Below are 24406 nucleotides of genomic sequence, written 5' to 3'. Positions count from 1 at the left end.
ATTTCCAATTTTCTTTCGAAATAAAATGGGATCAACTAAACCTTGTTTAAATTTAGATTGTTTCAAAAATGATGTTAGAGTTGCATACCATGCTCTTGGTGCTTGTTTTAACCCATATACAGCTTTATCTAAAATATAAACATGATCAGGATGCTCTGAATTTATAAAACCTGGAGGTTGTTCAACATATACCGTTTCTTCGAGTTCTCCCTTTAAGAATGCACATTTGACATCCATTTGATAGACATCAAAATCTTTATGAGCTGCACAAGCCAGAAAAATACGAACAGCCTCGAGTCTTGCGACAGGGGCAAATGTTTCTTCGTAATCAATTCCTTCTTGTTGAGAATATCCTTTAACAACAAGTTTGGCCTTATTTCGAATAATGTTTCCATCTTTGTCAGTTTTGTTTTTATAAACCCATTTAAGTCCAACAACTGACACATCATTAGGTTTTGGAATTAATCTCCAAACCTTGTTTCTTTCAAATTCAAACAATTCAGCTTGCATAGCAACAACCCAATCAGAGTGTTCCATTGCAATCTTAATTGTCTTTGGTTCAATTTTGGAAATAAAAACATGAAACATGCAGAACTCTTGATGATTGTTCAGTACCTCATTTTGTGCTTGAAGTTGTGCTCTTGTCATGATTCCTGCTTGTGGATCACCAAGAATTTGATCTTTTAGATGATTTCTTGTCCATTTATCCAATGGTGGATAATTAGGATCAAATTCCAAAAGTGCATCTTCGATCATTACATCTGTTTCTGATCCATTTATAGAAATAGAATCATCAGCATCATCAAAATGTTCTTCTTCAAGAATTGGATCATTCTCTAGTATATGCTCCCCCTCGATGATTGACTCCGTTTCGATATTTTGCTCTGGTTCACTGATCGGTTCTTCTTCAAGAATTCGCTCCTCTTCGACACTAACATTTGTTGACATGTTATCTCGTTCACTATAACGCTCCCCCTCAATAAAAGTATTTGATCTGAAATACCAAAAATCGAATCATAATCAACATCATTAATTTCAATTGAATCATCTATATTTGAAGTATTTTGCAAAATAGGATACTTCACAAATTTATGATTTGACTTTTTAATGTAATGATCACCAAATGTCAAATTAAAAGTTTCTTCCACTTTGCGAGTTCGCTTATTTAACACTCTATAAGCAACTGAATTGTGTGAATATCCCAAGAAAATTTCTTCATCTGCTTTTGTTTGAAACTTCGAAAGATTATCCTTGAGATTCATTATGAAACACTTGCATCCAAAAACATGGAAAAATTTGACATTAGGTTTTCGATTATTGATGATTTCATAAGGAGTAACATTAAACCGTCTATGAATAAATGATCGACTTTGAGTAAAACACGCAGTTAAAACAGCTTCAGCCCAAAGATATTGAGGTAAATTCGAAAATGCCAACATTGTTCTTGCAGCTTCACATAATGATCGATTTCTTCTCTCAACTACACCATTTTGTTGTGGTGTATAAGGAGATGAAAAATTATGTGAAATTCCTTTTTCCACCAGAAATGTATCGAAGACATGATTTTTGAATTCAGTTCCATGATCACTTTTAATTTTTCGAACTGTCTTCTTCAATGAAACTTCCATCTTTTTGATAAAATCAATCATCATTTGTGGAACTTCTGATTTTAACCTGAGAAAATAAACCCACGTGAATCTTGAAAAATCATCTACTATTACCAAAATTTACCTTTTCTTGTTAAGAGTAGCAACTGTTGAAGGACCACATAAATCTATATGCAGGAGTTCAAGGGGTTCAACAATCTTCGAATCTATTGTGATTGGATGACCTTGTTTGTGTTGTTTCCCTACTTCGCAAGTTGCACACAAACTGTCATTATCATATTTAAGAATGGGTAAACCTCTTACCAGATCTTGTATGACAAGTTTGTTGATGTTTCGAAAATTAAGATGTGATAATCTCTTGTGCCATAACCAGCTAACATCAGCAGCAGCCTTCGAAAGTAGACACACAACAGGTTTGCCTACAATAGGAACAATATCCAATGTAAACATATCACCTTTTCTTTTTGACTTAAGTAAAACTTCCTTAGTCTTGACATTCGAAATGACACTTCCTTCTTCATTAAAAAGAACTTGATTGCCAGTGCCCAAAACAAGTTGTGAAACACTTATAAAGTTGTGTTGCAAACCTTCAACAAATGCAACTCTGTTGATAGTGAAATTTCCATTCGTTATCTTCCCATAACCCTTGACTTTGCATTTGTGATTATTATCAAACTTAACCACTCCTCCATTTTCTAGGCTTCGAAAATCACGCAAGTTTTCCTTCTTCCCAGTCATGTGACGTAAGCAACCGCTATCAATATACCACTTGTTATCATATTGCTCGTCACAAAGTACCTGCAATCATTGAAAAAATTTAGGTACCCAAGCTTTGTTGGGTCCATTCAAATTAGATTTGTGATTCAATTGTAAAGTACAACCATTAACCCAATCATATACTTTGGTTTTGAGACTGTCTATAAATCTAACATTTTCATTCGAAGGGTCAGATATATGAGTTTTTATTTTATTCAAATTATCACTAATTTCACCCTTCGCATCTTGAGTTTGTGATTTTTCCCTTTTTGCTCTTGTGACCGGCTGCCAAACTTTAACTGATATATTTGACTCTTTCGATGATAGACTACCATTCGTTGAAGGATTAGCATATTTGTCATACGCCTCATGTATCTGTTCTTTCGAAAACTTACTTGATTGGTATATCTTTCCTTTTCCTTCCAACCAATGATCAATATTTCTCTTTGTTGTTATTCCCTTTGCATATGAGACTTTGTCAGCTTGTTTCTTCAAAGGATTATAACATTTTGCTGTATTTGGAACATAATCAACTTTTGGTTTTGAAAGATATGATTCATGATAATATGTCTTGTTTTGAAACTTTGAAGTTTGATTTCCAACCTTTGAAACTTTTGAATTTTTATTTGAAAACAAAGCACTTTTCTCTTCAAAAATTTGAGATTTTGATTTTTCTTTATAAACTTTTCTTCTTTTTGAAAAATTTGTTGATCTCATTTTGATGGTTCAACAGTTTGCCAGAAAATTGTTTTTCTTGCTTGACATTTCGAAATATTATTTTCCTTTGAAAAATTTTCAACTTGAGCTTTAAATTCTTTTGAATTTAATTTTATCACTTTGTTAATTGTTTTAACATCAGTTTTAACATCTTCGTGCTTTGAAAACATATTTGCAGTTGGGACAACTTCCTTCTTTTCAACTTTTGACTTTTCAATCCATACTCTTTTTGGTTTATGATGTTGAAATTTATATGAATTCTTTGTAAGAGTATTTTCAACTGTACTTTGATTTGAAAAGAATCCTTCATTTGATGTTTTCATATTGTCTTCTACAACCATCTTTTTGAATTCAGGTTTTATATTTTCAACATTACCTGTTGTTACGAAGACTTGATTTAGGAACACAATATCATCAGTGCATTTGAAGATTGGATAAACAACAGTATTCGATTCAAGATAATGAGCACCTTTTTCACTAAGAATTTTCTCAAATTCTTGTGTATCCAAATAGACTTGATCAACAACCACTCGAGGAATTTCAATTTCTTCCAAACTTTGACTTTGCTTTGAATTTGTATTTTCTTCTTCATTGTCACTATCATCCGTTTGACTCTCATGTATTTCCACATATTCCATATCACAAACTTTCGAAGTTGAGGGTTTATTAGTTTCAATTTTCATTAATAAATCGTCACATTTTTCTTTCCCTTTAAATGAATTTAAAACATTTATGACAGACAACTGTGAACAATCTACATCTTCTAAATCACTAATTTCACTAATATTATCAGAATTTTCTTCAATATTAGCATTATTAGTTTCACTATTAGATGTAGAATTCTCAGTCTTTTTCAAAATTCGAAGTTGTTCTGATTTAGTTAAGGTTTCATTTACAATTTTTACTAAATCATTAGCATCAAGATAATCTTCGACTTTTGCAATTCCATATCTAAACCTATCATCTGGAACTTTGTTGAAATCAGAAATTTCTTTTTCACAATCATATGAAATACTATCAACCTTAGCTCTATCATAAGCTAAAAATGGTAGTAATTTTCTATGTTGTTCCTTACTTATTTCACACGAATGATGTAACTTGGTTAATTTTCCATACAATCGTTTTGCTGAATTACAAAAAACATTTCTCTGAGCTAACAACAAGTTTACTTCTTTTCCTAATTTTTCTCTATCCTCCATGATATTTGAAACTTGCAATTCTAAGTAATCAATCCTAGTGACTTTTGAATCCAACATTTTTCTAGTCTCTAGTAATTGATCACTTAACTTTTTCGCTTCATTGCTAGCAGACACAATGATAGAATCAAAGTAAGTAACAGTTTCATCAAAAGATACTAACTCAGAATTATATGCAGAAACTGAAATGTTAAAAGATTCAAGAATGTTACGTACCTTGGTAGTCATAGGCGACTTGTCAGTAGTCTTCGAAACGAAGCATTGCCCACACACTTCGTCAGTCTGTTCATCATCTGAATCTTCTTCCATTTTTTCATACATCGCTCCATGAGTTGGATTTTTCATCTCTTCATCATCTGAACCCGAAGACCATATTTGATATGTGCCATCCGATTCAGTTTCTCCATGAGCTACCAATGACAGATTCTTCGCTTTCTTCTTTACTTCCTCCAGTTTCTCAGTGTAGTAAGCTTCATCCTTTGTCTTACTCTTCTTTTCTTCCTTCTTCCTCAACAAGCAATCTACAGCCAAATGATTTGCTCCATAGCAATAATGACAATTGATCCCTGTATCACCTTTCAATAGCATCTTCATTTGCTCCATCTCATTCTTCGAATTTGTCTTCATTTCTACTTTCTTTTCATCCAGTTTGTTTTTGTTCTCAAAACTACCCTTCGAATCTGATGACTTCTTTGGATTAAAAGGTTTCTTAAAAAATTTCTTTATTCTATTGTTTGAGTAAAAAGCAACAGCCTCATCATCAGAATTCATCAAAAAATCTTCTTCTTCATCAGACTTCAATTTTTCACTTTCTCTTTCTGAAACCTTCGAAACTAGAGCCAAAGGACCACCAAGACTTGCTATAGCTTCTTCAGCTATTTCATTGACTTCATTTTCATGAGATTTTAATTGATTGTACAAGTCATTCAAAGTCGAAGTATCAAAAGTTTGTTGATTTTTCACCATCATGCTCACACTTCTCCACTCCTTTCGAAGTCCCATAACAAATATCAAATTGTACTCCATTGGTGACCTTATTATACTATAACGATTACAACGATAGATTAACTCGTTGAATCTATCATAGTATGCTTCAATAGACTCATTTTCTTTCTGTCTGAAATCTTTGAGTTCTACCAGGCATTGTTTCACAGATGTGATCTTCGTCTTTTCACTCCCTTGAAATTTGTCTTTGAGATTGTTCCAGATTTCTTTAGCTGTTTTGCATGTTTTGACATAATTGTACACAACAGGAGGCAAAGCACCTCTTAATTCCCTCATGCATTTCTTCTCCAGATGTTTTAAACGATCGGTTTAATTATCAACTTCTGAACTGCTTGAAGACATGCCGATTGGCTGAACTTGTGCAGGTTGATTGATTTCTCCTGAGATGCATTTCCATAATTCTTCATCCAGTCCATTCAAGTAATCTTCCATACGATCTGCCCACTGATCATAATATTCTGGAATAAGCATTGGAATTTTTGTGGATGATCCAAGCAAATGAGAAAATGATGTCATCGAATTCAGATTGAATGACGCCATTGTTGTACGGACAAAAACTTCAAGATGATACTAAACTTTTGAGAATTTTGAAAATCAAATTGTATAATTCAATTTAGAATTACACACCGAGCACTCGATTAACAAATATTTTTGCAGAATCAAATCCTAGATTGAGATCTAGATGAAATTTTCAAATTCAAAAAGGACGGAAACTTTTTGAATCAAATAGTAGATTCAAAAACCTTTTTGATCGAATGAAAATCAGATCACAGAAAGGATTCCAGCTCTGATACCAATTGATGAGATTTGAAATCGAGTTTAACGATCAATTCATGTAAGAATTAAGAAAGAAGAAATACGATGAACACGAGAGTAAATATAATCTTTGATCAGCTCATATTATGCTTTTGATTTTACAGAGTACAAAGGAATTCTCTATAAAGAATGTGTGAAAATTCAGTTCTCACTTAGTACAGACTCCTATTTATAGGAGTATAAAAGCATAATAAAATACTAAGGACTAGACATTCAGACTATCTATTAAAATGCCTTAGTAAATATAACATTACATCCGAAGACTCTACTTACGAAGACTAGAGATCCTTCGTAACAACAAAACTAACACTTCGACTTATTACAACATTTATACCCTAACAGTAGCAACAATTATTTAAATCTAAATTCAATCCATTACTAAGCACTAAAGAATACACTCCAATCTTGGTAACAGGCGACGATCTTCTGTTCCCCATGATTAGATTTATTCTTCTAAGCTCCACATCCCTATTTCTTCCTATTCCCTACAAATCAAAACAAATGTGGTAACCACACCCTGTATCAAGAACCCAAGAAATAGCATGGGATGAATCATTAGATTTAATTGTGTATATACCTGCAAAAGATGGCTTTATCTTTCCATCCTTGATGGCTTGCAGATATTCCGGACAGCTTCTCTTCCAATGCCCTATTTTGTGGCAATGATGACACTCTGCCTCTTTTGGGTTAGGTTTGGGCTTAGCAGGATCAACTTAGGTCCCACTAGAAGAGGAACCATCTTGGGACTTTCCCTTGCGGTGGTTCTTTGAAGAAGCCTTCCTTTTCTTGCCCCTTCCCCGCCCAATAGCCAAAACAGGAGCAGCAGACGGATTGGAAGATGGTGCAACAGACTTGTCCTTAAGGTTGCTCTCAGCAGTCCTTAAGAGACCTTAGAGTTTGCTTAGGGTGACCTCTTCCTTGTTCATGTGGTAGGTCATCCTAAATTGATTGTAGCATGAGGGCAAGGAGTGAAGAACAATGTCGATAGCCAAATCTTCCCCAAAGTTGACATTCAACTTGCGAAGACGATTGACATACCTATGCATCTTTTGCAAGTGCACGGTAAGAGATTCTCCACTTCCCATTTTAGTAGTTATCATATGTGTTATGATCTCATAGCGTTCTTGCCTCGTGCTTTGGTGGTATCGCTCCATCAAGTCTATATGCATCTCATAAGGATACATGTCCTCATAGGACTTTTGGAATTCGGAGTTCATAGTGGCTGTCATGATGCAATGGACTTTCGTTGCATCACGCTCATGTGTCTCAAACACAGCCATTTCTTCGGGAGTAGCAGTTTCTGGATTGATCTTTTCGAGCTTCTCATCAAGAACATACTCCTTGTCCTCGTAACGAGCGATCGTGCGAATGTATATTATCCATTCGCTAAATTTCGATCCATCGAAAGTCACTTTTTGACAAAGGCTCATTAGCGTGAATGAGCTCGCAGCAGCGTTGTTTGCGTTAGACATATACAAATAGAAAGGAACAAAGTTAATTAGAGTTAAGTCCCTAATTAACACCCAAAATGGAAATTTAGGGCTAGGACCCAACAACATTATTTACATATTAGAAAAGGGATATCGTAATCCAACATGCAAATAATTTTGGAGGTAAGTGAATGACGATTCACTAATTCTTCACCACGAAAAACATAATCTTTAAGTTTTAAATGTATTGAGAATTCCTAGATTTTAAGATTCATTGAACTTTTCAATGGCATGTTTAAATCTCGATATGCCCCTCTAGTTTGTGACTGGGATACCGAGGATCACAAAGCGGGTGTGAATAACCATGCAAATCTACATGGTGCCTTCATTGTTACAATCACCTATTCGATGTGCTGGTAAACCACACACGCTCCATCAAACTATGACAAACAATGAATCACCCTTTGCCACCTTTGCTTATAACCAATTAGTGTGCCAGTTAACCACACACGCTCCACTAATATCTAAACAAGGGTGCAAAGTGTAATTTCATGGGATTGCATCAATTCACTTTTCCTAAAGTAACTAAGATTGGGAATTTTATAAAATAGTTTAGTTACTTTATAGTTTCATTATACTTATTAATGAGAAGAGTTTTGCCCTATCCTACCCGTTCGGCTAACGACCCTCCACCAGTCAAGCAAGCGGTGGGTGTGAGTGTACACCCATTAAGCGTCATTTTATAGGCAGCAACCTTATACCCACCTTATAGACTGGCTTCGTGAATGAGGTCTACTAACAGTAAGACTAGCATCTTTAATCATATATATATATATATATATATATATATATATATATATATATATATATATATATTAATCTTGTAATAATATATTAGTATAGGTTGAATTTTAAACTTGTAAAATTCTAGGGTTTGAAATTTAAATTATTTAAACTTTTAATCACAAATCTAAATTTCAAAACTTGAGGACAAGTTTTAAACTTTTCAAAACATAAGGATCAAATAGCAAATAATGTAAATCAACAATTAGATTATCTCAATTTGATCTTATTCAATATTACTTGCAAAACAATTCACCAATTCAATTCAAATAATCAATTATTATCACATAAGGAAATTATTATTCAACTAATTGGTAATTATCTTTTGTTTGGTCAAGAATATACTCATATATATGGTTAAAATCGGATTTTAATGACCCAAAACAGTTAAGGCAAGTTTCCTCAAGTAAAACAGCAAGAAATCCCGAAACTCCCTTTTTCTGACGCTCGAACTCGCCGAGTTCCCACTATGGACTCGCCGAGTTGGAGCTACTCGCCAAGTCCACAGTGGAACTCGCCGAGTTCATTAGGCAGAGGACCAAAAATCGAATTTTTCAAGTAACAAGCAATCAATCAATGCATCAATTCAATAGAAATCAATCAAAGCTCTGATACCATTGTTGGGTTTGAGCAACAAGAACTTTCCTATGTGCACATGCAACCCCTAATTGCTTGGATCTAGGTTTCTCTAATTGAACATGCATTGAATCCAAGACTTACAATACTAGATCTAATGTAAACAAGTGATTCTAATCATATGAAATCGGATCTAGAACAATACCTTGGATTACTTGCTTGATACTTCTTCTTCTTGGAGCTTAGAGTCACAATTGTCACTCCTCTAATGGCTTACAAAAACCAACTAGCAAGAAGATGATTTGAGAGAGAGGGAGGAGGGTGAGAAATCGGCCCTAGAGTTTCTTGCCTTGCATGAGTGCCGATTTCCCTCACCCTAGGGTCCTATTTATACTATAAGCTACTAGGGTTTCACCTTTAACCCTAATTGAATAACTTAGGCCCTAAGCAATCCAAGATCCTCCTAGATACTAGGCTTGGACGAATTCAAGGTTCCTAAACCCTAAATTTCGTCCACCCTCTTATCCATAAGGATACATAGCCCAAAACAGAACTATCACACATTTGACAGTTTATGCCCCTTTATTCAATTAACCTCTTATGTCACCAAATTAATTCTTAATTAATATATGACTTATATTAATCAAATAACAATATTTTTCCTTTAATATATTATTCTCATAATATATAAACAATAATATCTCTTCTCTCTTAACAAATCATCCTGTCAAGTTGCTATGGTGAAGGCAACCCAAAAGGACCATGCACAACTGGGTCAAGTAATTACCAAATATGGTTACAGCCTTAGACACTAATCCAACAACACCCACAATTATGTTCATTGATTAACTTCATCCATTGGTCTAGATCTGTGCATTCTGGCACATAATAGTTAGTAAAAACAAAATAACCTAAGCATATATATATATATATATATATATATATATATAGAGAGAGAGAGAGAGAGAGAGAGAGAGAGTGAGAGCGAGAAAGAGAGAGAGAGAGAGAAAATCTCCTGAAAAATACGTAAACTTTAACTTTATTAATGAAAAAGTCGTCCATAATTTTTTTTCTTTTGCATTTTAACCCTAAAAACAAACATTAGCCATGTATAGGGATTCTTTTACAAATGCTCATCGGTTTCAATGGTTAAATTAAAAAATAATAAAAATAATAAAACAAATGTGATATTTTGTTAACAAAGCTAAAATATAAAGATTTTTATGTAGATTTCCCTTTTGAATATGTTTTGTAAAATTAATCTATAGTTAGAAGCTATAATTTTTTTTTTGTAAGAAAACATTTGATAGAAATAATTGTTTGTTATTAAATATATAAATTTAGATAAAAATCAAAAAAGCTAAAATCTAAAATAAACTAAAGTAATTTATTTTTTGGAACCAAACTTTTCTATTTTATAGAACTAAGGGGCTGTTTGTTTATCTCTTAATTTCATAATTAAGAGCAAGGTTCTAAAAGGCGTGAGACGTGGCGTGGCGGCAAGGCCAAGCCTCAAGCTTAACGAGTTATGGCGAGCCATAGCGTTTTTCAAGGCGTGATGTAAGGCGGCGCTTTTGTATTAATTTATAATTATATTACCGCATAAATATAAATTTATATCAAATATACCTAGTTTTTAGAAGTGTTATGTCAACAACTAATAATAAAAAGTTAATAAAAAACACAATACTTGTATCTCCGATTAGAAAAGGTATAAAAAAGAGCAAAAAAACGTGTCTCAAACGAAAAAACACGCGTCATAACACGCCATAACGCGCCATGACACGCCATATCACGCCTTGCCACGCGCCACGCCTAACAGCAACGTTATGAAGCTTTTCGTAACGGCGACGTCGCGCCTCACGCCATGGCGCGCCTTTTAGAACACTGATTAAGAGGTAATGTCTTAAACTTTCAGATTCAGACCGTTTGTTTGTGTATTATTTTTCGCTTCTTAAAATTAATAATACCTCTTATTTTTTCAGAGAGTAAACCAAGTCTGAAAAAAAAAAAAAAGACGCGCGTTTAAGGATTCCTTTTTTGCCCTAAACAATCGACCCCTCTTCTTTTCTTCCCTTGCGTCTGCTTGCTTCGCGTATTTCTCCTCATCATCGGACGATGCCAGACGCCGCCCACCCTAATCCCCGACGACGCTACAGCAACGTCGCCTTCCTCCGCCGCCTCCATCTACGTGTCGTTCTTCTGCCAACCGCAGCAACCAACAAAAAGGTATTCTTCAGTTTCTTCTTCTGTTTCTTCATTATTTCCCTCGAATTCACTGTTTCTTCTTCTATTTCTTCCTTCTTTGCCCTCATACTTGAACATAAAAAACTGAAATTGATAGCACACTGTTTCTTCTTCTATTTCTTCCTTCTTTTCCCTCAAACTTGAACATAAAAAACTGAAATTGTTATGCTATCAGTTGTGCATTTGATGTGTTGGATCATGTTTGTTTTTTGTAGTGATTTTAACAACAAAGTTGTCCCCCATGTTGCCCCTCTAGTCTTGATTTGCTATTATAGGTCGATTTAGGGGTTGGAAATTATTGATCAATTGAAAGAAGAACAGGGGAAAGAGAGATCAAGAAAAACAATAGAGGGGTATTTTTGTCCAACATTCTGCTGGGACATTTGTTGTGATGCTGGAGAAAAAGTATGGATGTATTTGTTTAGCTTGAACATTTGTTGTTGTTGTTTTTGCTGATCATTTTTTTTCTAATAGATTTGTTGATCACACCAAGATATTTGTATGTTTTCATGGATTTGAAAGAATTTATATTGTATTTTGGATTTGTGTTTAATTTGAATTTTGTATGATGTTAAATATAAGAAAAAATGGTCATTTTTGTAAACATAAACATTGAATTCAACAAAAAATAATAGAAAATATAAAATGATCATTTTTGTAATTCAGCATAGCAATTCAGAAGTTCCAACCAAACAGCATATTAAAAATTCAGATCTTTAAAATTCAGATCATTTTAGAAATTCAGACCTCTTAAAAATTCAAAGCTTAAAAGTTCAAATCCTGCCAAGCAGTCCTAATTCTAAAAACTAAAAAAGTGAGAGCCAACAAAATCTTTCAAAAGCTACTCACCGAACATGCAACACGCCGATCCTTATAAAGATCCCTATCCTAAACAGCTAAAGTAATCAAATAGCAAAAGCCCACAGATTGAAAAAGTTACACTTTCAGTCCCTGAACTTCCGCAGGTGGGTTCCACAATAAAAGCTATAATTATAAATTATAATTATGCACTATGAAAAAAGATACACCTATCGCCTTGGCTTGATCCTATCCTCCTCCTGATCTCCACCACCTCCACCTCCAATGGCAGCCAATTACGTTAATTTCTCTCCGTATAACCGTTAGGAGGCGACCACCACCACCCTCCGCCATTAAGATTCCGTCAAGATCATACAAAAAATGGAGAATAATTACTCATATTCTTCATATCCAGACTCCAACACCTCCACTCCTCGCTCCCGGGAAGTCGATTGCGAAACCGCCTCATACGACGAACAGCTCGCCAACAACAACCCTAACCCTAACCCTAACAATAATGCTTCCAATTACAAGGTCAAGCTTATGTGCAGTTATGGAGGTAAGATACTGCCACGGCCACATGATAATCAACTCACTTATATCGGCGGAGATACCAAAATCCTCACCGTGGATCGTAACATTAGGTACGCTTTGATTTTACAAAAACTTGGTTCGCTTTCCGATTCAACCGATATCTGTTTTAAGTACCAATTGCCCGGGGAAGATCTTGATGCGTTGATCTCGGTTACGAACGATGAGGATTTGGAACATATGATGACCGAATACGATAGGATATTCCGATCTTCTGTTAAGCCGGTGAGGCTTCGGTTGTTTTTATTTCCTTTATCTCCGTCGAGTTACGGTAGCGGCGGCGAAAGTAAGACGGAGCAGCAGTGGTTTGTCGATGCGTTGAACGCCGTGCAGATCTCGTCTGCGCAGGCTTCATCTCCGGCGTCGGAAAATCCTGATTTTCTGTTTGGATTCGATAAAGGGAATGCGCCGGTACAGGCTCCGTCAAAGGTGCAGGATGTCGCGGCCGTTGTCGTGCCACAGGCGAACGTTTCAGAAGGCGCTCGTCCGGAATCGGAGTGCGGTTCCGAGGATAGTAATAGCAACCGTCTCGTGATCTCCGATCCGGTTGTGTCACCGACGGTAGAAATCCAGAGACAGATTCAGGAATCTCAAAGGATGCAGATTGCCGCTAGTCACGAACAAGCTATGAATATCGACCCCAGGGCTTATTACGGAGACTATTACACTCAGAAAATTCAACCGGCACCGGCGACAGGTCAACCGCGGTACTGGCAAGAACAACGACATATGACAACAGGTGGTTACACTATGTCGGTGGCGGGAACCGACTCTCCAGTTTACCTAATTCCATCGTCGAATGGTGTTTATTCGTCTCAAGCTCCATCCCCGGCACCGGCGGCGCCTGCGGGTCAGACACTCCGACCGGCAACAGTTCAGGTGAATCAAGGTCAGGCGTACTATGGGATGCAGAGGATGGTTAATCAACCTGAATTCTACCGGGAACAGCCGATGTACAGCACAATGACACAAACTCCAGTTCAACAACAAAAGATCGGAACATATCAAGAAGCAATCGGAATGGTGAGACCACAGGCTGAGATGGGGTATGGTCAGGTAGGTATTGACGCCACCGGCCGGCAGGTTTATTATACAACATCGCAGGGAGGAATGCCCACCTCTTACCAACCGGTGGTTGCCGGCCCTGGTTTGGCCGTTAATCAAGAGGGTAAGATGGTTGTGAACCCTAATAAGGCTCCCTAGAACCCGAAGTACCTGATTCATTCCTTGTTTTTAATTTACTTGATCTTATCATGATCATGGATTCACGGTTAATAACTAATATATAATAGGTGTATGTGCCTGTTGGGTGTGCCTATATGTTCTTTGTTTTGCACTTTCTTTGTTGTATATACTTTTTTTTTTTTTTATCTATTTAACTTTGAGAGTTTACTCTTTGCCCGATGAATTAATTGCATGCATCTTTTTAGAAAGGCACAACCACTGTATAAATGTTGTCCTTTGTTTGTAGATTCAACTCTAATATGAAAATTGATGTTCTTTTTAGAAGCAAGACATGTCCAGTAATTTTCCTTTTGAGCTTTTCTAGTTCTTCCTGGACCCCTTTTTTGAGCTTTAAGGCTGTCTTTTGTACAGACATGTGTATGAGTAGTTCCAACGTTATTCCATCTTTTTCTGCAAGATTGAGACATTAAATTTTATAGCGTTTTGTTGTATAAATTAAGATAGAAAATGGTTATTATTATGATTACTTTGAAATTTCTTTATTATGATAGTTTGTACCTTTGTTAAAGTTATATCATAAATATATAAGAAAATAAACTGTTACATTAACTAACTAAACAAGCGTCTGAAACACAAACATGCAGTGGAAACACGTAATAGACAATGAAAACAGACTTATCCACCACCTAGTAAAGAATCAACTGTTACAAAAAATTCATGAATGATGTCATTTAGCTAATTTATACAGTTTTATAGATAGTTTATCAGCAGATTAGACATATAGCAACTTCATCACAAAATATGACAAAATTTAGTGAAGTCACTTGATTGGATTGGTAAAGCGAAGTTTTTGGTTGTTGTATGATAGCCAGATGAAATAATGGCCATACAAATATGGTGATTTTAGTGGGTATGTCTTAATTTTGTGTCTTAAAATTGAACTAAACAAACATACAAATCGTGAACATTCTATATTCCGTACACCACAATCCCAAATCACAAAAGACTACCAAAATCCCCACATGAACACTTCCCCTTAACAAATCTATGAAGTCTTTTACTATCTCTCACTACAATTTCCCTCTCAGTCAACATGGAAACAATCTTAACAAAATTATGACACTCTCTACACATACTCGTACTCTTAACCACACGTATCACTGCTCTTTTTTCCATCTTCAACAAACCAAACACCACAGCAAACTTTTCACTATGATGCTCTTCATTTTCCTTCCATTCATATCCAAGATTTCTCGATTTCTCAACCAAATCCTTCAACAAATCTTGAACCTCTTCACATTTATCGTCACATCTAAACGAAAAAACCTTATCTTTAATGCTAACCCAACTCCAATCTTTCAATTTCATAACTTTTTCATCTTTCATCAACTTCCTTAACCTCGATACATCTTTCCATCTTCCCGCTGAAACGTACATGTTCAAAAGCATAACATACAACTCGGGATCTTTAGGGTTTAAATCAAGCAACTTTTCAGCAGCATAAAAACCCATTTCAAGATTCCCATGACTTCTACAACCAGCAACAAGTAATGACCAAATGAACTCATTTGGTTCAAATTCCATCTTGTTAACAAACTCAAAAGCTTCATCTAACTTCCCTAATCTCACATACATATCGATTATGCACCCGTAATGATCCATAATCGGGTCAATTTTGTATTCGTGTTTCATCATTTCAAAAAAAGTCAAACCCTGGTCAACCATTCCCGCATGACTACATGCTGCAAGAACACCAACAAATGTAACTTTATTCGGTCTGTCGCCTGAGATTCGCATGTCGCTAAAAAGATCCAACGCGTGTCGTGAAAGACCATGTTGAGCAAATGCAGTGATCATTGAAGTCCATGAAATCAAAGTTCTTGTAGGCATTTCAACAAACGCTTTACATGCACCTTCAATTGTCCCACATTTGTTATACATGTTGACTAAAGCTGTCCCCACAACCACATCGGATAAAAACCCAGTTTTTATGGCTTGACAATGGACTTGTTGACCTTGTTCTAGAGCTAAAAGATTGCTGCAAACTGTTAAGATGCTAGAAAAGGTGAAAAGATCGGGTTTTAATCCAGATTTTTGTAGTTTCAAGAAGGTGTCAAGTGCTTCAAACCCGTTTCGGGTTGCCAGAAGGGTATTTTCGGAAACTTCCATCATCTGGGCGTGGCCCGCAATCATCGCGTTCCATGTTACTAAGCTTACGGTTTCCAATCCTTCAAATAGCTTCTTGGCTTCGGTAAATGATCCGGCTTTTAAGTATAAATACATGATGGAATTGGTAACAGGAGTGTTGGATTCATATCCGATCTTGATGGATAATGAATGGATTTGCAAACCGAAATCTTTAGCTTGGATTGTAGAACACAAGCTTAAGACGCTTGTTAAAATGAACTCATTTGGTTCAATTCCATCTTCAAGCATTCGAGTGAATAGATACAAACCGGAATCAGGATTCCGATTGTCGCCACAAGCGGAAACGATTGTTGTCCATGAGATCACATTCCGTTCCCGGATCCTCCAAAATGCTGTCATGGCGGAATCCAGGTTTCCGATGCATTTGGAGTAAAAGTTACAGAGTGTATTCCCGATGCTTGTTTCATCTTCCAGGCCGTATTTAATGACATACCCATGAACTTGTTTTCCCAATTTAAGATCTAATAACGCAGAACAAGCGTTTAAGATAACTCCGAGTGTATAATTTGTGGGATAAGATCCGGTTTCCAACATCTGTGAAAACACTCGGATGGCTGTTTCGGGTTGGGAGTTGTGAACGTAGCCTGACATTAAAGAAGTCCAAGTTACAACGTTTCTTTTAGACAATTTATCGAACACCTTGTGTGCGGCTTCCATGGCACCGCATTTTCCATAAACGTTCACTAGCGATGTCATCACGAATAAATCTTCTTGTGTACCGGATTTGATAATGTGAGCATGAATCATCTGGGTTTCTTGAAGTGAGTTCTTTTCGACGCATTGTTGTAGAAGTGGAACGTAAGTTGAAGATTCGACTTCTCTGAAGTCCAAAGTTAATGCGTCAAAAGCTTTATCCGGATAGCTTGAGCTAAAATTCCTCTGCTAACAAGAAAGATAATGAACTTAGCAAACATGGTTTGATGCAATTCGAAAATCAAACCACTGTACTTTCATCGTCCTGCTAACGAACTAACCTACTGTTATAAATGTAAATTAACCACAACTGTGATAAATGAATTATAAGAAAGCTTTACCTTTTCAATCGAAGGGAAGTTGGCGGTGCGTCTCTTGAACTCTGATTCGAGTTTGATCGTGTTGCCGATTACTACTGAAGGTAGAGATGCCATGAAAGCTAAAGATTCTACTTATCTATGAAGGAATTCTCATGGTTTTATTTGTGCGATCTTTTTTACATTCAGAGTTATGTTGAATTGGATGTGCGAATTTCACGTTATCTTCATCTATGTGTGTTTGGATGAAAATGGATTACGGGAAACAGGGGAGGGATAGAAGGAGAGGGGAATGAGCGAGTCCAAATGCCCAATCCTCATTATTTTGCATGGGGTCCACCGACCAACTAGATAATTAAAAAAAATCAGAGAAAACTTTAAATTTGTTCCATTTGTTTGTCAAAATTTAGGGTCTGTCATCTAAAATTTATATATAATATTTGTACGAGTCTTTGTATTAATTTCTTTTTAATTTCAGTTGTTAGTTAAAACATGTGTCACTTATGTGAGGATATTTATGACATCTTATATCTCTTCTACTCTATTAGCATTATTAGGAAACCATCACTCTCATACCTCTTAGGATTTATCACCCAAGTTGGGACTCAAAATTTCATCCTCATCTTTTTCATTTTTTAACCCTAGTTTCTGTTTTCTACTTTTCGAACTAGTTGGAATTGAAGCTTTCCAACAAACTTTTTGGAAGGATAATGGTCGTGACAGTGTGGAATTTAAGACCTCTAAATCCATACATTGAGGTTGAGAACATATATGGTAATGCCTCTGTTGTTGTTTGTTTATATTCATGATTTCTAGGGTTAGAAAGTAACATATATGACAAGCTTTTGAAACCATTTTCTTTTTATTTTTTTTATAGAGGATCATCCACAATGTTCTCCATGGAACATCATCACGAAGGTAAGCTCACTTGATTCCCTTAAAGAAGGTACAAGAAGGATGAATTCGCATCATTGACATATTGGACATCGATGAATTTTTTGTCCATGAAATGGACAATATAATGGAAGAACTAGGTTATCAAGTATCCCACTTGCGAGAACTAGGTAGTGATGATGATGTGTGTATCCTATCTAATTATGTTGCTCCAAATAAGCTTATAAAAGTGTATACAGAGCATCAGAGGATCTTCATACTAACCTATTTCATGTCTCCTAATAACTCTCATCATGTGATCATTAGAGACTTAGATGAGAGTGAGTGCCTCTTCAAGGGACACATGAAGTAGAGGATGACAATGAGATGGTGGTTGAGGAGAGGGACCAAGTAGGACAATATACCATAGTGTTGAGGGATGATATACGGCCAATTGCCAGCCATGAATTAATGAGGCTTTGAGGGACAATGTCTAGGGGAGGAGCGTCATCATGCAACAAGAAATTGTTCCATGATGATATTGATGTCGGTGAAAATGATAATACACAAAAAGGTACACAAGAAAATGCTCAACAAACAAGAAACAAATTGAGTAAATGTGAACCAATGTTCCTGCTTAATTTCATGAAAACCATTTTGGTTTTAGGAAATAAAGCTCTATAAGAGATAAAAAAAAATGGACAATAAAAATGTTATAAATGATACAAAAAAATATATTTAATATAATATACATATAAGTACAATTTACACAAAAAAAACATATATTACCAGATCCTTAACCTCAATATTTTTATATAAAAACATTTGGCCAAAATATTCAGATGTTCACAAAAAATGGAAATATTTATGAAAAATAACAAGGTGCAAATTGTATAATTAAAGATAACGCCCTAAATCCAAGTTTCATTATCACTATACCTAAGACGTGTTTGGCACAAAGTTTTTGGAAACATTTAGGAGCTTTTAGCTTTTAGCTTTTGACAAAACGTTCTACTTTAAACAAAAAGCTTCGTTTGGCAGTACGAGCGTTTAGCTTTTAGTTTAAACAAAGCTATGTAAATCTAAAAGCTACTTCATGCAGCGTTTAACAAAACTCTACTGAGGTTTTGAAATCAATATCCATAATTACCCTTTATATATTTTTAATCAATTGTCATTTTATGTAATTTTATATATTTCAAAAGCTTCGAGCTACTTTTGCCAAACATTCATATAACAAATAAAAGCTACAGCTTCCCACTACCAGCTACCCGCTTCCAGCTAACAACTACTTTTACCAAACATATCTCTAGGTGAATTCAGAATTTCCCTCAACAATATTTGAATCAGATAAAAATGTATATTCAAAAACCATGTATTTTTCCTATAAAAATGTATGTTACCAAAAAAATCCTAGTACATTTGCTAGATTATAAACAACACAAAGTTAACAAATAACAAAATATAATAATAATCCTAGCAAGAACTACAATAGTTTAATAAATTTCAATTTTTCTATAGTGTGCATTTATTATTACTATACGTGTGATTATCGATAATAACAATAACAACTTGTAATAAACTCATAACAAACAAAATCTATTTCTTATAAAAATAAAGAACCGAACCACCATCCATTTTACACAAACTGACGAACAACAAAAACATGAACTTCGATTACGGCCAAACCTCCAAAACGAATCTTAGCATCTCCCGAGGTTCCATGTGCACAACTTTAAACCACAAACAGGTTTGACAAACAACCTTAAATACTCCAAAACCAGAATCCAACCGATGGTTTTTACTATGTTTGGATTTGTTAATTTTTGTACTTCATTGTTTCCTTCTCAAAACCAATTGTTGGGAATTGTTTAGCATACTCCTCGACCTCCCCCCGAATCTTTATAATTTCTGTTTGAAATTTCTCATCCCCGTTCATAGTTGCAACAAAGTCCTTCAACTTTGTTCCTGGTATCAATTTCATATTTTCAGAATCTTTTTGTTCACTTAATATAAATTAAAAAAAAAAATAAAGGCGTTTACGTCTTTTGCACAGACGAGAGATCTCTGTCTGAATGTCAAATGCAATATAAAACTGTCATGTTCTGTCATTGTCACTGATATGTTATGGGGCCTAGGCTAAAAGTCAAACCTGTGGAAGCAGCCTTAATTTTCAAGGCCAATTTGACAGAAGCATCAAATAACTCGGCAACTTTAACAAAATCATCCTCAAGAAATCCTCTAGATGTTAGAGCAGGAGTTCCTGAACAAAAATATTTCTTCTAATTCAATAAAAGATTCAAAATTTGTAAATATCTAACGATATAAAAGCATGATTTGAAGATGGTGAAATTTATTTACCCATACGAATGCCGCCAGGTACCATGGCTGACACGTCACCGGGAACAGTGTTTTTGTTGGCGGCAATATGCACCAACTCCATAACCTTTTCAACTCTTGACCCGTCAATACCCTGTATCCACAAAGAAATTACTAAATTGCCCATGAAGAATGACAAATATGGGCAAATAGATAATATCACACTAAGCATCAGTTGCTATGTGGATTGGGTAGTGGGCCACACTGTGTACCTGATTAACATCTAACAGGATGTTTTTATGGGGCAAGGACAGTGTGGGCCATGTCAGGTGTTGTTGGAATGATAACCTTTTTTTGTAGAAATAATGCAATTTTTAATTTAATTTTAAGGTGAAACTACCTTGTTTCTTAAATTTACCAAGACCAAATGATTATCGGTTCCACCGGATACAAGATCATATCCCTTCTCTATCAAACTCTGCAATCACATTTTAATTTCTTATTATAAAATATAAATTAGATGGAAATTGGAATGAAAGAAAAAGTTAATGTATTTAGTAAAACCTGTGAAAATTTCTTGCAATTGGCAAGAACTTGTTCTTGATATGCTTTGTACTCTGGAGTTGTAGCCTATAAATTAAACAACAAATATAGTAAATGAGAGTAAATTCAATTGGGTTAATAGAAGAGACAAGTAATGTTCAATTATTAATGAATAAAAATAAACCTGTTTTAATGCAACAGCTAAACCAGTAATTGTATGATTGTGTGGACCCCCTTGAAGTCCTGGAAACACTGCTTGATTGATTTTATCTTCAAACTCATACATCACCTACACATCGACACATATGTAAAAGCTAAATAACAACCTACTTTCATTACTTTTCTTATTAAGGCATTGTATTTTTTAATTTTTTTTCTTATAAAACATTATACTCTGAAAAATCTATCCAATTATAGCAATGAAAATTGTTTTGTATTTGGATTAACATTGCTATAATAAACTTACTTCTTGGCCTTTTTTATTTATCTCTTTTAGTCCCTTCCTGAAAAAGATCATTGCTCCACGGGGCCCACGTAGTGACTTGTGTGTTGTGGTTGTCACAATATCTGCATATTCAAAAGGTGATGGCAAGACACCAGCAGCAACCAATCCACTGATATGTGCCATGTCAGCTAATAAAATAGCTTTTTGTTTGTCACAAACCTGTCAAAATAAAAAAGAGGGATTTGAAATATTATTTTATTTTGTTATGTTCTTGTGAGGGCCTAAACGGAAATATGATATCTTTAAGGGTAAATTAGTCATTTTACATGAAAAGATTTACCTTTCGCATACGGGCATAGTCATAAACTCGAGCATAGGCACTTGCACCAGCTACGATTAATTTTGGCCTAAAAAGCACAGCACTTTTCTCCATCTACAACATACAATAAACTTTTTTCATAAGGAAAAAAAAAAATAATCTTCACAGGAATACAAAATATCATACTAACTCTTATTAACTTACTTGATCATAATCAATATAACCTGTGCTTTCATCCAATCTGTATGGCATTGTCTCAAAAAATATTGAGACAGCTGAAATCTTCTTTGTGTCAGTCTACATAAAAAAAATCAAAATGAGATGCTTTTTAAATATATCTCATACAATATGTGACCAAATTTAGCTCATTTTATTTATGAACTTTTCATTTCACCTGATAACCATGTGAAAGATGTCCACCATGAGGGAGATCTAGGGCCATGATTCTCTCATGAGGTTTCAAAAGTGCAGTATAAACTTGAAAGTTAGCAGGTGATCCGGATAATGATTGCACATTAACTGCAAAAAAGATGGAAGCGTTTTAAGCACAAAATGTAAAATTATCTAATGATCTTATTCTGATTCATCCCTAAACCCCTAAAACCTAACTACAGGCTTTGTAAAGATGCCAGAAACATTTTTAGTTCGCAAGATTGAGTAATTTTGGACAAATTTTATTGAAATGTAAATGGTCAAAAAAGTCAATCGCTTGGGATTCAATGTATTACCTCCCCATTTTGAAGGATCCAAATTGAAAGCTTCTAATGCACGCTTCTGACACAATCTTTCAGCCATATCAATGTACCTTTAAAAAATAAAGTGTAACACAAGAATGAATATAAATGCCACTTAATTATAGGGAAAAATCAAGAATTTTAAGTGGACTTTCATACTCGTTTCCTCCATAGTATCTAGCACCAGGATAACCTTCACTGTATTTGTTGGTCATCACTGATCCAACAGCTTGCATTACTGACAATGAGGTGAAATTCTCTGAAGGTATGAGTTCGAATCCCTATATAGACACAGAGTAATCAAGTTCAACCATATAAGAAATTTAACACGGATGTTATGCTATCCATGCTGCTTATTGTGGTTTTCATATCAAACTATTGCTCATAATAGCTATATAATTTATGTCATTTTGGATGTGAAACAGATTACTTTCGATCTTAACATTCAACTTGATTAATGATTACTAACTGTCAATCGATTGAGCAGAAGATCCAATAAGAGATCGGTGATGAATTACTGAAAAACAAAAGGTAAGCTTTCTTTCTTAAATATAAAGTTTGACGCTCAAAGTCAAAAGGAGGCGAATTAATAAGAAATCGTTTCAACTGTAACTCAAATAAACAGAAAAGATTAATGGAAGTTTAAAGTTACCTTCCATTGCCTAGCTTTTTCGAGCTCAATAATGTCGGCAATTTCAGGATCAATTTCTTCAAGTGGAGCATTCAATTGCTTCGTCCACTGTCGACAGAAATTCACAATATCACAAAAAGAATATCAAACCCTAGATGACAAAATCGAGATCTAGTAACACCGCAAAAATGAATCCAATTGAGTAAATGATGAGTACTGACATTAACACGTGATACTTCGATATCATGAGCTGCTGGATTCGGCAAAGAAGACTGGACAAAACACATGAATACATTAGATTGAAAAGAGAACCAAAACCCCATGAATTACAAGAATGGGTGGAGAAACAGACCATGCAAGCGAGGGAAGATCCATTGGAGGGACGACGGAGATAGTGACGCTTGATGTGTGAAGAACAGAGCCTTCGAAGTGCGATTGCCATGACCATTTTCACTTGGATGTGATTATGGGTATTGGATAAATGGATTGGATCTACCCTCAATTGGTTTCTTTTGGAGGACTTGGTGAAGATAGTGAGTTCGTGAGTGGGTTGGTGGATGACGAGGTAACCTCACCTAAAATAAGAAAGCGATTGTCGTCTCCTTTATCATATTCGTCATTAATAAGTATCAAAATGATCATATATATCCAAATTAAAATAAATTTTTACTCGCACTTTTTTTTTAAATAGTATCTTAATTTTATACAACAGCAACAACCAGACAATTGTGGATAGATTGAAATGAGGGAAGGAGAGATAGATATCAACCATTATGTTTTCATAAGGAGTAGAAATATCTAGCATGTGCAACCGGTAACTATGGAATAATAGAACAAGTGAAAGTAAAAATAAAGAAAAAAACATGAACGAATCAAATTGGAGCATATAGATCCGAGAACCTATCAAAATGAGGCACAACAAAGGAGATTAAGTTTATGTGAATTGTAAAATAGTACATGGATAAGTCACAAACATATGTTCAAGAAGTATGTATTAACGGTACATAACAAACAAAACATAGAAGAGGCAATGTTATCCATCTATCCTGATGAATAGTTTCTGCGTCTTCCTATATGATGGCATGTCATCAAAAAGACCAAGCTCCCTGCTCCTCCAAGTCTAGCCTCATACTATCCTCCATTTTCTTCTAGAGTGTCATATCTACCTCTTACCCTTAATCACCATTGATTCTACCCTCGTTACCATCGTCGATGGAAGTCGTTGTGGTACATGTCTATATCACCTCAATAGTTATTCCCTTATTTTTTTGTGATTTTGCACTACTCTTATTGAGTTTCTTATAGTCGTACTTACTCCTAACGAGTTTATTATAGCCATATTTAGAATCTTAACGAGTAAAGTTTCATCGCAAGTCCACCCCATCATCCTAGTTTCTACAATTTTCATCTTTCTATCGTGGTACTTCTATGCCGACCAATAATGGAATGCATACAACATGGAAAACCTAACTACTACCCTATAAAATTTCCCTTTAAGTTTCAACGTTTCCCTCTTATCACATAAGATTCTCGGTGTCGTTCTTCATTTTATGTTGT

General features: G+C 35.1%; 3 protein-coding genes across 3 annotated transcripts; 1 reads left to right on the top strand and 2 right to left on the bottom strand.

Annotated features, from left to right (window-relative positions):
• Positions 1–12132: 12132 nt before the first annotated feature.
• LOC145057502 (protein PAL OF QUIRKY-like) lies at positions 12133–13974 on the top strand. The gene has a single exon (XM_079005365.1). The coding sequence runs from the start codon at positions 12373–12375 to the stop codon at positions 13783–13785; it is 1413 nt and encodes a 470-aa protein (XP_078861491.1). The 5' UTR covers positions 12133–12372; the 3' UTR covers positions 13786–13974.
• A 706-nt stretch (positions 13975–14680) lies between these two features.
• LOC145057500 (putative pentatricopeptide repeat-containing protein At5g52630) lies at positions 14681–17267 on the bottom strand. The gene is made up of 2 exons (XM_079005364.1): positions 17010–17267; positions 14681–16854 (listed from the first exon to the last, which is right to left on the bottom strand). Exons 1-2 carry the CDS (start codon positions 17100–17102, stop codon positions 14764–14766), a joined length of 2184 nt encoding a protein of 727 aa, XP_078861490.1. The 5' UTR covers positions 17103–17267; the 3' UTR covers positions 14681–14763.
• A 2169-nt stretch (positions 17268–19436) lies between these two features.
• Positions 19437–23437, bottom strand: LOC145057499 (serine hydroxymethyltransferase 2, mitochondrial). The gene is made up of 15 exons (XM_079005363.1): positions 23202–23437; positions 23071–23121; positions 22871–22957; positions 22378–22499; positions 22213–22289; positions 21879–22003; positions 21689–21781; positions 21506–21598; positions 21187–21384; positions 20905–21009; positions 20742–20807; positions 20578–20655; positions 20220–20331; positions 20011–20121; positions 19437–19826 (listed from the first exon to the last, which is right to left on the bottom strand). Exons 1-15 carry the CDS (start codon positions 23295–23297, stop codon positions 19678–19680), a joined length of 1563 nt encoding a protein of 520 aa, XP_078861489.1. The 5' UTR covers positions 23298–23437; the 3' UTR covers positions 19437–19677.
• Between the last annotated feature and the right edge of the window lie 969 nt (positions 23438–24406).

This window comes from Lactuca serriola, chromosome 6 (genome assembly GCF_051521515.1).
Source record: "Lactuca serriola cultivar US96UC23 chromosome 6, Lser_US96UC23_V15, whole genome shotgun sequence".
Lineage (NCBI taxonomy): Eukaryota > Viridiplantae > Streptophyta > Magnoliopsida > Asterales > Asteraceae > Lactuca > Lactuca serriola.
The sequence above is the reverse complement of the archived record's forward strand: the minus strand, read 5'-3'. Positions and strand labels throughout refer to the sequence as shown.